At 51.5% G+C, this 16102-nt stretch overlaps 1 protein-coding gene across 2 annotated transcripts in view; it reads left to right on the top strand.

Moving 5' to 3' along the window:
- The first annotated feature begins 1321 nt into the window (after positions 1–1321).
- Positions 1322–16102, top strand: part of GTF2E2 (general transcription factor IIE subunit 2) — an 87442-nt gene continuing 72661 nt past the window's right edge. The window contains exons 1-2 of one of the 2 annotated variants that reach the window (XM_021008286.2): positions 1322–1406; positions 4412–4578. In XM_021008286.2, the coding sequence (XP_020863945.1) occupies positions 4416–4578 (163 nt within the window). In that variant the 5' untranslated portion in view covers positions 1322–1406; positions 4412–4415. Of the gene's footprint in view, positions 1407–3865; positions 3983–4411; positions 4579–16102 lie in introns of those variants that run through there. The other variant, XM_021008287.2, reaches the window with a different exon arrangement.

The raw sequence follows: 16102 nt of genomic DNA, 5'->3' as shown, positions 1-16102 counted from the left end.
CAGTGCTGGACGTTGTGAACACACAGACAAAAGTAAAACTGCCCTGCCCACGAGGGGTTTACATTCTAGATGGAGGAGACACACAGAATGGACCGAGCGGACAGGGTAGCTTGGGGCGGTGGGGCTCTGGCAGCTGGAGAGACCAGGAGAGGTTTCTTAGAGGTTGGATTCCAAGAGCTGGTGGTGAGGAGAGAGGGTGTTCAAGGCATGAGGGCCTGGGGGCAGCTAGTCCAAAGGTGTGGAGAGCGGAGATGGCGCTGTGTGTGTGTGCACAGGACCAGGAGGCTGGCGTGCTAGGGGAGTAGACTGTGAGAAGTCAGAAGGCAGGAAGGGTCCGCGGTGGCAAGGGCTTCTCAGTGTCAGCCAGAGGGGTTTAATGGTACACAACCCTCCTGAGGGCCAGCACTTGAGCCACTGTCATGAGCCTCCTTCACCACGCTGGGACCCCTCTGGGCACCTCTTGCCAGGCCCTTCATCAGATCAACATTTATTAAGCGCCGACTGTGTGCCAAGTCGTGCTCGTCGGTGCAAGGCAGGACCATTCCTTCTCCCCGGTGCCAGGCTCCTGGAGTGCGCATGCCTTAGGGAAAGGGATAAAAAACATTTATGTAGCGTCTACTGTATGCCAGGACCTGGGCTTTACAAACACGAACTCCCTGGAGCCTCACAACCACCCTGGTGGTGGTTATGAGCTGGTGCTGGGGAAACTGAGGCAGGCAGTGGTTCACTATCTTGCTCAGGGTGCGCATCACTAGGACTAGCCGGAGGCAGGATTTGAACCCGGGTCTTCCTGCCGGCGCTCTCCGCACTCGTAGCCGCCCTCTAGTGGCCTGCACCGGCGCCTCCTCTTGGTCGACGCCAGGGGTTCCTAGGATTCATGTCAAGGCCTTCTCCTAGAGTCAGCTGACCCTCCCAAGCACCACCCCTCCCAGCGGCCACTACGGGTCAGCCGGCTGCGGAATGGAGAGGGGCGGGCGGCCCAGAGGCCTTAGCGGCATAACGCACCACCGTCGCCATGGCAACGAACAACGAAGCGCCTTTCTCTTTCCCAGCTACGCCGCCCCGTTTCCCAGAGCGCGTGTGGTGACGTCATGACGCCGGCACGCCGGCGGCAGTGGTGGCGGAGGCGGCGCAGGCGCACCGGCCACCCGCCTCTTCCCGGACTCCGGAGTAAGAAGCGGCTTCGGAGCCCCGGGTTTGGGTCGTCGCTTCCGCTGTCCGAACCGAGATCACGAGGCGGAGGTCCGCGGCGGATGGCCGAGCGAGCGGGCGAGTGCAGGCGCTGAAGGGACGCAAAGGGCCGGGCCGGCCCAGGGCGGAGAGGAGCGGCGGCGGCGGGCGGCGGGAGGCGGCGGCCGCCGGCCCCTACGAGGCGGCTCCTGCTCCTCCCCCCTCCCCTCGCGCAGGTGGGTGCGCGCCCCTACCCCGAGCGGCCCCCAGAGCGCGTGCGCCCTTCACGGTCGGGCCAGTGCGCGTGCGCCCTCCCCTTCCCCGCCCCGGTGCGCGTGCGTGCTGCCCCCACGTGGAGCCCGGCCCCCCAGCCTGCCCGGCCCCGCTCCGGGGCAGCGGCTCGGGACCGGGGGGGGGGGGGAGGGAGGGGCACCGGGGTTTCTTCCGGGCCTCTCGTTCAGGGTCCGGTCAGGAGAGGGAGTAGCCAAGCCCCTGGGGCCGAGCGGGGCCCCGGTTCTTTGGGCGTCGGCGAGTGAGAGGATGCAGGAGCCTTTAGCGCCTGCTCTGTGCGGAGAGAGGCTGTCAGGGGTGGGGGGAGCCGGGGGCCCGCAGGCGGCATGAGGTAGGAGAGGGGCCACAGCCGGTGCGAACGCCCAGAGTGGGGGGAGTGCAGCGTGTGGACCCCCGGAGGGTCGAAGATGGAGGTTCAGGGGGCCGGACGGGGAGGCAGGGACCCCGGGGGAGTTTTCAGGTTAAAGAAGCGACTTAAAGCTCGGTGTGCCTCCGTTTCTGGTGCTGGTCTCCCGGTGTCCCGTCTCCACCGCCTCCTTTCCCGAGCTCCCGGCACCGACACGGATTGGGGGTGGGGGGGTGTAGGGGGTGTAGGCGTGCATCGTCGGGCTTGGGATCGAACCCGGGGCCGAGCCTCGAGTCTGAGACCGTGAGGAGCGCGAGGTCCGGCAGCGCCGTGTGTCCGCTGCCTGGCCTCCGCCTCCCGCTCCTGGTGGAACCCGCCTCTGGCGTTGCTGCCCTGTGGTCCGGCCTGTGCGGCCAGGCTCGGGCGGACCAGACGGTCAGTCTGCCCGGGGTGGGGGGCTGAGAGAGGATGCTGCCTCCTTCAGGCCTGGTGCCCGAGACTCCAGGGCGGGGAAAAGCACCAGGAGTGAGACCGGCAGATGCTACTAAAGTCACCGCTTGTTAAACGCTCACTGCCCCCAAAGCGGGCTGGGCTCGGGTCCAGAAGTACAGACACAAACACCCGGCTTCCCCACAGAGGGGCGGCTCTGCCGGACACAAGGCTGCCTGGGAAGCTGGCCCTGCCAGGCCTCCCTCCTCCTCCTCCTCCTCCCTTGTCCACCCCGCGAGTGTCGGGTCACTTCCTTCCACTGTGATCCCAGCCCAGGGCTGGCCAGGGAGGGCTTTCATCAGGGTTCTTTGTCCTGGCAGCTGGTGGTGTTTGGTCCTTGGCCTTACCCCCTACAGATCCTTGGGAAGGGTGTGGAGGCGGGAGGGGGACCTGACTTTAGCGCCCCAGGCTCAGGAGACAGAACTAGCACTGCCACGGCAAACCCCAGTACTTTTGGCAACCGTGTGAAGGAGCAGAAGCCTTGGATTCCTTAGTGTGTGGGAGCACTCCCAAGCCCTGGTGACTCTCCCTGCTAATTGGCCAAGGGAGTTCTGCTGAGGTCCTCCCTAGGCCCCTGCAGCGAGCCCCAGGACTTTGAAGCTGGGCTGAAGGGCGGACTCAAGTCCGACCCCCACCCAGCTCCTTGACCTACACCTACTGGAAGCTGACTTCCGGCTTGGGGCTGTTTGCAGTAGCTTGTGTAAAAGGTGATGAGGCCAGAGCTGGGGTGGTGGTGGGCAGCATGGACGGTGCCTGATGCTGGATGTGGTGGGCAGATGGGGGCAGAGCGTAGAGCTGGGCTCCCGAGTTTCGCCCGCGGTGGGTGAGGAGCTGCTAGGAAGGTGGGATCACTTAAAGTAGACTTCATAGAACGCCGGTGATAATCCCCACCCACCCCAGGAGTGGCTTTGTCCTGTTCTTGCCAGGATCATCCATGCGGGCAGCATCTGTGGCGTGGCAACCAAGGCATTGATAACAGCAACCATTTATATAGGGCTTTTTGTGCTCACAGCTCCGCCACAAGAGAGGTGCTGCTATTGTCTCCCTTTGACAGCTGAGAAAACCGAGGCAGGCAGAGCTTAGGTAACCTGTTTAGGGTCGCACAGCTAGTAAGTGTCTGAGGCTGGATTGAGTGTGGGTTTCCTGGCTCCGGGCCCAGCACCGTGTCCATGGGGCTTTAGGTTACCTCTAAAGTTGATCCCCCCTGCTGGGGGGCTGCTCAGCCCATGTAACTAGCTTGTAGACTTAGCTCTGGGGCAGCTGAAAGAGTCAGAAGTGGTGTGGTGGGTCAGTTCCTGTCTCAGCCCTTTGTTAGTTTTGGGAGCCGGGCCAGTCACTCTCTCTGCAGAGAGTGCATCCCAGCTGGCTAGTGTGGAACTGCGGGGTGAGGAACTGGGGGACTCTGAGGCCCAGCATGGGCCCACCCGAGGCTGGTCATGGGAACTCATCGCTCTTGGGGAGTCTTGTTGCTGTAATGGGGCTAATGAGTGGGTTAGCTTCTTCCATAGCTTGGTCATGTCCTGGCTGCCAAGAGGATTGTGGTTATGGAAACCCCCGGCCTTGTGGTAGTTGTTTTTTTACAGGCACTCCTGTTGAGTCAGGTCTTTCCACAGTCTGGACTTACTGTTGAGTGTTTGCATCAGACTGCAGGACTTTGGAGGTGTTCCTGAGCGTGAGCTCCTCGAGGTAGGGAGGCTTGCCTGCCTCCAGCCCCTGTTCGTATCCCTATGACTTAACACAGTGCTAGGCTTGGAGGAAACACTTCCTCTGACTCTGTCTCTCTCTGCCATGTTAAATGTTCTTTATTTCAGCCCCTACTTTGCAGCTTGTTGAAATAGTTTTTATTCATTCAGCTCTTATTATACACATATGCATTGGGCTACTATATTTTTATCTAAATTATTGATAAAGTTATTGAATAAGACAGAGTCAATTAGTTTCAGAGCCTCCTTCACGTGGCAGACAAGAAACAATTTGAGTGGTCTGTCAATTTAATGACCATCACTGGTCTAAAATTATCTATTAATTGCAGCTGATTTTTTCAAAATTAGTTTATCCTGTCCACTTGAGAATCTTCTTAGCTTTTTTCTATCATAATTATTTTTATTTTTACAGCATTATGGATCCAAGCTTATTAAAAGAACGGGAGCTCTTCAAAAAACGAGCTCTCTCCAATCCATCAGTAGAAAAACGTCCAGCGCTTTCTGAGTCATCCTCATCGTCCAAGAAGAAGAAAGCCAAGGTTGAGCAGGGAGGATCGTCAGGCTCAAAACAAAATTCAGGTTGGTGAAGACGACTGCTGTGGGGACCTGCTTTTCAGAACTAAGAGGTGATGAAGGCCATTTTTAGCTATGCCCTCTGGGCCAGGCTTGGTGATGAGCTTATCAGAAATGACTGAGCTTTCAGAACAAAGCAGAGATGGCCCCCTGGGCAATACCAGTGCCCTTCAAACTCAAACAGTAGGTTTGAGAGCATGGATGGTTTTTGTCAAAGGAGATTTGAGTCCGGGTGGTTAGCATGTCCTCTGGGATTCCCCGCTCATCCCCTCTTCCCATGGGGTTCCTGTTGACTGTGTTGGCCTCAGACTTGAGAGCCTTGTAGGACTGGTGTTTGTCCTGAGACACCAGAGGAGAGGAGGGCCATACTTGATCATTACATTGGACCCCAAGTGGTCTTTTCTGTTTGCCTTGTTGGACTTGGCTGTATGTGGTTTTCTGCTTCCTGGACCGCTCCCTCTGTGTCAGTTCATAGAAATGCTTTGAAGCTTCCTGCAGTGATTTCGCTGTCATTTCTTAGATGAGGTACCCCACCATCCTGCTCACGCCCCATGTTTTGGGCAGCAGCTCCCCGGTCTAGAGATGTTGTCTTGGCCCCCACCAAATATGCTGCTATGAACTTGGGGGCATCCGTGGGTCCTTCCCTTCTGACTTAGGCCTCCTGGGGATCCAGACCCTCATTTTCTTTGTTTTTGTTTTGTTTTGTTTTTTGGCTAGGCAGTGGGGTTAAGTGACTTGCCCAGGGTCACACAGCTAGTAAGTGTTAACGTGTCTGAGGCCACATTTGAACTCAGGTCCTCCTGAATCCAGGGCTGGTGTTCTATCCACTGTGCCACCTAGCTGCCCCCCAGACCCTGATTTTCAAACTGCAGATGTACATGTTGGAGCATCTTTTTACCTTGTTACCTTTTAGATCCTTAGGAAGATAGCTGACTTGTGATTTCCTGAACTAATAGAAGCAGCAGCGATTAGTTTTTGAAAAAGTACATCATTGTTTCTCCTTCAACTTGAAGGATCCTGGTTCAGGGCTGACGGGGGCAGGGGCCATGGGGAGAAGGAAGAGAGCCCTTCTAGGCCTGGGGCGTTCCTTCATTGGTAAGTTGAGGGAGCAATTAGAAATGGCTCTCTGCCCCACATGTACCAAAATATTTATATCAATTCTTTCTGTGGTAGCAAAGAATTGGAAATTGAGAGGATGCCCATCCATTGGGGAATGGCTGAACAAGCTGTGGTATATGAATGTAATGGAATACTATTGTGCTATAAGAAATGATGAAGAGGCTGACTTCAGAAAAACCTGGGAAGACTTATATGGTCTGATGCTGAGTGAAGTGAGCAGAACCAAGAGGACTTTGTACACAATAACAGCCCCATTGTGTGATGACTAATAGTGATAAACTGAGCCCTTCCCAGCAATACAAGGATCTGAGACATCTCGAAAATGCTGTCCACATCCAAAGAAAGAACTGTGGAGTCTGAATGCAGATGGAAGCAGACTCTTTTCCCTCTTCTTTTCTTTTATTGTTTTGTTTCCTTTTTCTGGTGGTTCCTCCTATCGGTTCTAATTCTTCTTTACAACATGACTAATGTGAAGATATGTTTAATAGGAATGTATACATAGAACCTATTTCAGATTGCACGCCGTCTTGGGGAAGGGCAGAAAATTTAAAACTCAAAAGCATATGGAAGTGACTGTTGAAAACTAAAAATAAATTTTAAAAAATAATACTAAAAAAAATTAAAAAAAAGAAATGGCTGTCCAGGAATTCAAGTAGACCTCTTCACCCCATTTAAAAGTTGTTTTATTTCAGACTTAGCAGACAGTAACATATCAGTGAGTAAAGACCAGAAAGAAGAAGGAGGATGTATGAAACCGTGACCTGCCATCATGAATGGTTTTTTTAGGTTTTCTAGGATGCTCGTCTGTGCCCTTTCTGAGCTGTCCTCTGCTGCACTCTTCTGTAGTCTGTTTTCTCCCATTTCATTGCTCCTGGTCCATTTCTCAGCCATCTTTGGAAAATGACAGACGGAAATATTAGAAATCTGCCCTATTTGTTTTACTGTAACACCCCTAAGGCATTCCCATTTGCCTCAGCACGTCAAAGATCAAAATGGTGTCTGTCAAGTGGGGAGGAAAGATGCTATAATTTCATTGTGAAAGAACCGATGTTCCTGGTTCTAAAGTATCCCCAATACTTACTTTTTGAGTTTCTTAAATTATTTTCTCTGCATTATTCTGTATTGCCATTAAAATAAATCAGAAATTAAGATTTTTAGTTGCCTTTCTTCCTCGAAAGGAATGCCAAGAGAAAAGGACATCTCTAATCAGTAAGCATTGATTAAGCACCTGCTATGTTCTGGGTGCTGGGCTTACAGAGAAAGACTTCTAACAATCCCTGTTCTCAGGAGCTGATGTTATATGGCATTGTATGGGGGTGGGGACGGAAATGTGCCCATACATATAGCTAGAAAATAAATAGGAGGGTTGGGGATCCACAAGTCCTCAGGTAGGATGGGGCTTTGAAGGAGATTAGGGATTCTGAGAGCATTCTAGGTGTGGGACCCAGCTCGTGCACAAGGCATGGCTGTGTGGGAGGAGCAGGCAGAAGCAGGTGGCTTGGCTTGGTATGTTACAAGGAGTTGTGGATAATAAATCTGGAAAGGGAGGGTGGAACCAGCTGGTCAAGGATTTCAGATGCAGAGCAGGAAAGTTTACTTTTGTTCCTAGAGGGAAGGAGAGCCTCAGAAATTCTGAGCACTAGTGGCCAGATCTGTGCTTTCAGGAGATCTTGAAGTCTGGCGGCTAATGTGAATTGGAGAGGGGAGAGCCTGGAAACAGGGGAATCATTTGGGAGGTTCCTGGAGTGATCCCGGGGAGCTGGAACGTGGGCCTGAACTGGGGCGTTTGCCTCGGGAGCGGGGAGAGATGAGATGGGGACACGGTGGGAGAGGAGGTTTTGATGGAGAAGGTAAACTCTGTAAGAGCGCAGCATGGCATTGTTCTGGAAAACCCACAGAGACCTGTGTTTCCTTGGTATTACTTCACCCAGGGCCACCTGCCTCCTCGTCACCCTGGGCGTCCGGCTCCTGGCTCTCCCTCTCCTGGCTTCCTCCAGGCCCAGCTAAAACCCCACCTTGTGTGAGAAGCCTTTCCCCATCCTGCCCATGCAGCGTCTCCCCTCTGTGACTGGCTGCAGAGGGTCCTGTATGTTTCCTGCTTGTGCGTGGTGGTCTGTGTGTTGTCCCCATCAGCCTGGGAGCTCCTCAGGGCCCAGGATTGCCTTTTGCTTTTCTTTGCTCTCCTGGAGTTTGGCACAGTGCCTGGCATATGCAGCTTCCTGACTTGACTAATTTATTTGCAAGTGATTCTTCCTTTATTCCATTTTGTTCTAAAGCAAGAGTTTTTGACCTCATTTGTTTACAGACCCCTTTGGCTGCAGCCTAGTGAAGCTTCTGGACCCTTCTCAGAATCGTGTCTTTAAATGCATAAAATAGAGCACATCAGACTACGGAGGAGACCAGTTATTGTGACATGGAGTTACCACAGTATTTTAAAAGCGAGCTCAAAGACCCCGGCTTAAGAACCCCACCTCTAGTGTTGACTATATTAACTATTCAGGGGAAACATGTCATCACGGCTGACATTGACGTAGCATTTTAAAATCTGCCAGACTCCCTTGGTCTTATTTGAGCCTTTCAGCGACCCTGGGAGGTGGCTGGGGGAGCTATTGATATCCCTGTTTACAGAGGGGGGAGATGAGACCTCAAGTGTCAAGTGACTACGCTCACATAGCAAGCATCAGAGGTAGGATTTGAGTCCCGTTCTTCCTGCCTTGGGGTCCAGGTGTCCATCCTCTATGAATGCTGCCTGTCCATAACGAAAAGGAAGCGGTCTTACTTGGCGCGTAATTCCAACCTTGTTGAGCAGTTTCCTGTGTGATAGCTCTGAATGTAGGTCCTTATTAGTAAACCCTAGTCTTGGCCTGCTGGGATTTCTGGGGTCTGTGAAAGATGCAGGCTCAGCCTGGCTAACGAGCAGGAGAAGCAGTGCTTTTGTACCCTAATCAGCCTCCTGGGACTCAAGGGCTGCCCTAGGTGGCTTAGGAAGAACCTCGAACTTGGAGTCAGGAGCCTTGACTTTGCCACCCACGTAGGTGGGCACTTGAGCCTGGGCCAGGCCCCTGAACTGCTTCCGTCTCCACTCCCTCTCCGCGAGAGAAGTAGAGTATGTTCACTCCTTTCCATTGAGAGGAAACATTATTTAAGCACCTACTGAGGTACTGTGTGAGGCCCTCTTTGTGGGACTTGAGGCAAGTATGGCTGCTTCTACTTGCGAGAGGCCTTCCTCACTGGACCCTTACTGTCCAGTGGACCCTGGGGCTGGGCACTGGGTTGGGGCTCAAGGCGGCCGGGCAGGAATGGCTGTTTTTCTGACAGCTGGACAGAGGTCTGCCTGCTTGGAAATGCAGAGGCTTTTGGCAGCCATCATTCCCTTGGTTTAGGGGTTGCCCTCACTCCAGGGGCCCTGAGGGGAGGGGTCTGCTCTTACTGGCACTGGCAGAGTAGGGAGCCGATTCTTTTCCCAAGAGATAGCCGGCCACGATAATGGTGCAGCCTCACCTGAGACTGAAGCACTAGCTTTTCAAGTTGGCTGAGGACTTCACAAAGAGGATCTCATTTGATCCTTGTAATAACCCTCTCAGGAGGGAAGGGCTGTCAGCAGCCCCATTTTACCAGTGGGGTAACTGAGGCAGGCAAAGGTTCACACTGCCAGTATCTGTCTGGTGCTGGATTTGAACTCAGGTCATCCTGACTCCATGTCTTGCTTTGGGCCACCTAGTTGCTACTCCGTAATGCTTTTGCTTGATGTGATTTTGGATGTTCAAAGACACCTTGTTGGGCTTGCTTTTTATACATCGTCATCTGATGGATTCAAAGGGAGCAGTTTGAATTGGTGGACTCAGATGATTTGAAGTCTTTTTTAAATTGCATTAAAGCCCAACCGAATCTGTAGCCCATTTCCCCTTGTTTGTAGAAGGGTGCTACCTCAGTTCAGTTTCTCCAGGGTGGAAACAGAATACATCCCAACCTGGTCCAGTAATTCTTTTGGACGACTCTTTTCCTTAGGAGCTCGTTAGCAGGTTAAACTCTTGATTCAGCCTTGGCTGCTAGCTTGGGTGGTTTGAAGGCCTCTGCTCAGGCTTCCGGGCTGAGGTCGAGAGCCTGAAGCACCCTTCGCCTGCTTTTGCTCCCCTGTAGGTGTGGGTGAAGGTGAAGGCATTATTTTATCATGGAGTTCTTAGTCCCAGCCTCCATTGGTAACTCAGTACCGTGAGCATCCCTGCAGCGGCCAGAAGTCTTTGTTCCTCCCAGGACTGCGCGCTGTGATCTGACCTGTGCTCCAAGACTAAAGAGAGCATGCATGTGCACCTTTGCCCCAGGGCTGTTGCTGCTAGGCTCATACCCCAGAGAGAGCAGAGGTGGGCAGCAGAGTCTTATGCACAGAAATGTTTCCAGCAGAAGTTTTTGTGGTAGGAGACGACTGGAAGCCAAGAGCGCATCCATCAGTCCAGGGGTGGCCAGGCAAATCAGGGTCTGTAAATGGAGTGGAATATAATTGTGCTGTGAGAAATGATGAAAGGGACAGATTCAGAGACAGCGGGGAACATTTGTGTGAACTGACACAGAGGGAAGTGAGCAGAATCACAACAGTGTATTCTGTGACTACAGCACAGTAAAGAAAGCCAGCATTGAAGCCTTAAGGCTGCCGGTCAGCACAGCCACCAGTCAGTCCCAGAGGACTGATGCTGAATCCTGCTCCCCCCTTCTCAGAGAGAAAAGCAGACTCAGGATGCACAACGAGACATATGTTTTCAGGCATGGTCCATGCATGATTCTAAGTGGCCTTACTCTGTGGATTCCAAGGGAGGGCTTTTAGTTTTTTAAGAGGGATAATTTTGGGGAAAAGGAGAGGGCTGTCATGTTAGTGGTGCCTCAAAAATGTTAATAAAATATCTAGAAAATACACAGAAGGGAACAGAAAGAAGTCTAGGGATGGAGACACACAGGACAACTTGCAGTCGCTGAGTTAAATTTATTATACGCCAGAAACAAACCAACTAACCACCCCCAGCCAGCTGTGCGCTCTTTGATGATAGTGTTTGTCAGGTTCATAGGAACAAGGAAATGGACTGGACCTGGGCTTTATTTATTTTTCAGTTTTATTTTTGCTTTGTTTTGTTTTTGTTTTGATGATGATGTCGCTCAACAGGAATTTCAGGGAAAACTGGAAAAATAGTTTGATAGAAATTAAGTTCAGACCAGCATCTACTACCACATCCATAGCAAGCTTCAAGTGACTAGGTCACATCATTAAAAAAAATCCCTAGAGAGTGACAGCAGGCCTGTTTCATCCCCCTAGCAAACCAAGGGAAGGAATCGACCCAGATGCAGAGGACGAAGGCCACTGCTCACCTAGATGTGTGGTCAGAGAAGAGGAAGTCTGCAAAGAATTGAAGCTCAGAATGCTCCTGAAAAATGCTCCCAAGTCTCATAAGAAGATAAGTGTAAACGAAGACCTCGGAAGCTGTGTCCCAGACCGTTGTTAAAGAAGACCAAAAGGGAAGCAGTTAGCATTGAGGGACATGTGGGAAGGCTAGCATTTTTGTGCATGGTCAGCGAAGCTGAGGATTGGCCTGTAAATTGGTTTGGAATTGTATGAGAAAAGTAACTGAGCTCCTCAAGGCTTTGCACAAGAGGGCCCCCCCCACTGCTGGGGATAGACCTTCAAGACAGAAGGAAAGGTTCCATGCTTATCGAATATTCAAAGCTTCGTTGTTGCCACAAAGAATTAGAGACAAAATGGCTGCCCATTAGTTGGGAAATGTTTGATTAAACTGTGGTGGAACATTATTAGAAGAAATGAGTTTGAGGAATCCAGAGAAATACAGGGTGACAAGTTGGATTCCACATGAAATAGTAGAACCAGGTAAATTAAAAGAAACACTAGGAAGAAACTACTTATTAAGCACCTACTGTGTGCCGGGGCCTGTGCTAAGCTCTAGGGACACAAATGGAAGCAGGTTAAGGCACCCTTAATTTCAAGGAGCTCACATTCTAGTGGAGGAAGGCAGCATGGAATGGTAACTGGGAAAGCACTGGAGAAGCCTTTACACTTTCCTAGAGAGACCTGGGAACCAAGCGAAGATGAGGCCAAAGCTGGACCATCAGAGCCCTGTGCTTTCATTGATAGAGGCAACTTCATGGGGAAGCTGCCCTTTAGAGCATTGGTGTGAGATGGCGTGACTCACCCAGGGTCTCACGGGGCCCTCCCTCGTGGATCCTAGTGGGCCCCACGTGCAGGTCTTCCTGGCTCCAGTTACGTTGAGGCCAGCCCAGCTGCCTCTAAAAAATTAACAAAAACTGGGGCAACAAGGTGGCGCAGTGGATAGAGCACCGGCCCTAGAGTCAGGAGGACCTGAGTTCAAATCCAGTCTCAGACACGTAACACTCACTAGCTATGTGACTCTGGGCAAGTCACTTAACCCCAATTACCTCACCAGATTAGGGGAAAAACCCATTTTGCCAAGTGGTAAGTACAATCACCTCTAAGATGAGAAGGCTGCATGTGACAGTCTCTGAGGGCCCTTTCCCCTCTAACCTCTGGTGAGGCACTGACAAATGGAGGAGCTGCAGCTGCCCCCAACCAGGGTAGGATTTGAGACTGAGGCTGTCTAGTGAGGCCTGAGGGCGGGTCCTGCCTCTGGCCCTGGCTCCCAGGCGCTAGATGCAGCTGGCCGTATCACGGTGGGACAGCGTGGAGTGGCTCGTTGTGTACCTCCTGGAACACGAGCCTGCTGCAGAGCTGAAGGGACAGTGTGTGGAGGAAAGGGCAGGAAGCGAGGACTGACCCATTGATGCGGCGACTGGCCACGTGAGCCCGGTGATCCAGCCCACGACGCAGGCTCGGGCCTGCGCTTCCTCAGGAGGCCAGAGTGTTGTGCTCAAATCCACGTTGGTTTCTTCAAAGCTGCGGGTTTACTGTAAGTTTTAAATAAATCTATCAGGCCCCACAGTCTGCTCACATTTAGTCTTTGACCTGTGCTCTGAGCTAACAATGCCCTCTGAAGTAAGCGGGCAAGCCGGCCTTGCTAATAGGACAAAGTACAGAAAGCGTTTCCGCTGGAGGTAGGGGGAATTGTCCCATTTCTGTCTTCTACTTAAGTGAATTTGCAGTGATGTGTATCTGAGTTCTTGAGTGCTGTCGAGGAAGATTCACGCTAAGGCTGGTGGGCAGTCTGGCATCCCATTCCAGGAAGTCGACTAAGGGTTTACCCCAATGGCATGATTCCCCCCATCCCCCAAAGAAGTTTCAGATTGCTGTATTTAGCCAGCTTGGATGTACGGCTTCTCAGAATAGCTCTCCATTACTAAAGTGTTCTATAAACATCGACTTATTAAGCTTCACAACACTCCTCAGAGGGTTAGATCATTTAATAGTGTTCGTTCCTACCCGTTAAAAGAAATAGGAGATGAAAAACCATCCTGGAAAAGCAAAATCTGGTGGGCAGTGCAGAGAACTGAAAGTGTCGATTTAGGGGGCAGCTTCGTGCAGGGCTTTTTCTCTTTTTGGAGATCACATTGTAGGAAGTTGAATCTGGGGTTGAGATTTTTTTTTTCTCCTCTACCCAGCTGGTATTTGTTAGTGTGCCCATCTTGTACGCTGGAAATGTCAGACTACAGGTGGCTGCAAACCACATTGAAATGTAATTGGGAAATGTTTAACAGTTGAAAATATAACAACATAGATAATGTCAGCTTGTGATTTTCTCAGTCAGGATGAGGTCTCCTCAGAGTTGGGCACCACTGCTATCCACATTCTCCATCTGCCTTTACTATCTGAGAATTCAGGGGACCCTGTTTTGTTGTTGTGTGAGAACAGAGACGTGAACCGTAGGTTCTCTGTGTGTGGGATCTTGGATGTAGTATATGAAGACTAGCTGAGCCTGAACAATCATTATTTTCATGATAAAATCAGAAAACCCAAAGAAGTTGCAGCCAAGAAAGATAGCTTGGAGGGTGGGAGGCCTGAAGGCTGACATTTATGTCTCTGAACCCCTGATCTGACCCCGGAGAAGCTTTGCCTGACCCTTCTGTCTGGACCGGCCTCTGTCCAGAGCTTTGGTCATTCAGGTTCAAGTAGGAGCCAAATGGAACCCTGACTCAGCGTTAGCAGGAAAAGGCTTTGCCACAGGAAAGGCGTAGAGCAGCCTTTCACACAGCATCCTGCTGAGTGGAGGTAACCACACGCTCCCGGGGCTCATCCCCTGCCTGAGCCAGCCAACCAAGTCTTGAAGATGGTTTTGGCACGTTTCAAGGATAAGTGGTGGTGCAGTAGATAGAATGGGGGGCCCATTTTCCTGAGTTCAAATTCGGCCTCAGATACTTCATAGTTGTGTGACCCTGGGCAAGTCACTTCACCCTGTTTGCCTCAGTGTCCTCATCTGTAAAATGAGCTGGGGAAGGAAATGGCAGACCCCTCCGTCATCTCTGCCAGTCACAGAGTCGGACGTGACTGAAACACCACCTAGCCCAGTTGCATGGGAGGAGGGGTTAGGATATTGTTTTGCCAACCTTCCTTTTTGGAGGAATTAGAGAAGGGAATGAGGATTTTCCTCTTAGGAATGTGGACTTTCTGGTGGATTGCTGTCTTGCAGAAATATCCTGTGAGGGGTGCTGCTAGCCTAACTCTGCTAGTTGGTGAGGCACCGGCCTGAATTCATAGGGTTTCCAGGCTTGGCCAGCTCAGGGTACAAAAGAACGAACCAAGGAGGTGACTCAGTGCCTGTGGGAGGTCAGTGCGGAAGTATTGACTTTTTTGTTTTATTTTGGCCTGAGGTATCTTAGGGTCAAGGCTCTGTTTCCTGGTTTGGGGCCTCAGCCACATGGTTGAAATAAAGCCTGACTGTGCAGATTCCTTTGTTTTGTGGCTGGAGCAGGCTATGGAGGCGGTGGAGATAATTGACGCAGAGCTTTGTAAATACCCTGAAGATTCAGTGCCTGCTGGCGGCTGTGAGAGCCTACATCTGTTTTACTCAGATCTAAGTGAAAGGTTTCTGGGCTGCCAGACTGGCTTGCTTTCTGTTCCTCCAGTCTCCTGTCCGTCCTCTTCATTCCTGCCATGCTCTGCCCCTCGGCTCTCCCACCTCTGGGCCTTCCCGGCTTCCTTGAACACTCCTCTCTGATCCTGCCTTCTGCAGCAGGCCTCTCTGGGTCCCTCCTCCCTGCAAGTTGTGCCTCTCCAGCATGTGCTTGGCTGTTGGCTAGACGGTGTGCCTTTGTCTGCATTGCCAGGGCTCAGTATCGCCAAAATAAAAAACAAAACCAAGTCAGTCCCACAGAGGTTTTCTCCATGCTGATTTGGTTATAGTAACAGCCTGGAGTGCTGTTGGCCTTTCTTGTCTTGGCCTCTTCCTCCCCAGACTACCTGCTCTTTCTTTTCCTATCTGTTCATTCTTTACGTGTGTGGATGTGCGCATCGATCCACAGCCACGCCCACACATGTGTCATCTCTGCTAGTAGACTGTGTGTTTTTGAGGATGGTCCCTGGCATATAATAGGGCCTTGATGAAGGCTTGCTGATTATTGTTTGACTTCACCTATCAGAAATCTTGAATTTTATTCAATTGTGTCTAAGAATTGTGCCTTAGACCCAGAGTTTTTATAGCAACAGTGTTATAAAGAAGACCCCAGACTCAGTTCCAAAGACTGGTGTCTCAAAGATTTTTTTATTCAAGAGGTTGAAGTGCGCGGGCACACCTCCTTTGAAGGGGAGAGTGCGCAGAACAGAAGCCAGAGCAAGCTTTATAGCTAGTAATTGCCTGTCTCCTCCCTTCTGGATCCTAATTAGGACCCTTCTTGGTCCTAATCCTTCTGGGTTACAATCTTCTTTATAAGCCCTGTTCACATGTTTTACATACATGTGATCCCCACCCTTAATATACATTTTGTGCCTAGATTGTGTTGTCGCTCCCCTCCCCACCTCCCCCGGGTGGAGAAGTTACCCTGTCTGTGCTGATTTCTTATCTACTTATATGGAAACTTAACTCTTTTATTTCTCACAGCAGCAGCTCATGTGTAGTGAGCTTTAGGCTTTACAAGTCTCATTCTGTACACTTTCATTTGATCTTCACAGTGACTCTAGAAAACGGATGCCTTTATTATCCTTACGGTGCAGATGACCCTGCCCAGGGTCACCCTGCTAGTGAGTGTCTGAGGCGGGGTTTGCCCCAGAGTTTCTCCCACCTCCAAGTCTGTCCCCCCGACTTGATCACAAGGAACTTTCCTGCTGGAGCCCATGCAGTTATGACAGGGTGCAAAGCCTTCAGAGTCCTGCCATTCTCCAGGGCAGTGCTCTCCATGCCTGGGAGTAGGAATGGGGTGGCCTTAAAGCAGGATGCTCCCCACGGATGAGGAAAGACCATGGCATGGAGAAGTCCCTGGCTGTGGGCCTCCCATGACCAGGCCTGAC

Source organism: Phascolarctos cinereus, unplaced genomic scaffold (genome assembly GCF_003287225.1).
Source record: "Phascolarctos cinereus isolate Bilbo 61053 unplaced genomic scaffold, phaCin_HiC Scaffold_9;HRSCAF=440, whole genome shotgun sequence".
In the NCBI taxonomy this organism is placed as follows: domain Eukaryota; kingdom Metazoa; phylum Chordata; class Mammalia; order Diprotodontia; family Phascolarctidae; genus Phascolarctos; species Phascolarctos cinereus.
Note: the sequence above shows the minus strand (reverse complement) of the source record. Positions and strands in the feature narration are given on the sequence as shown.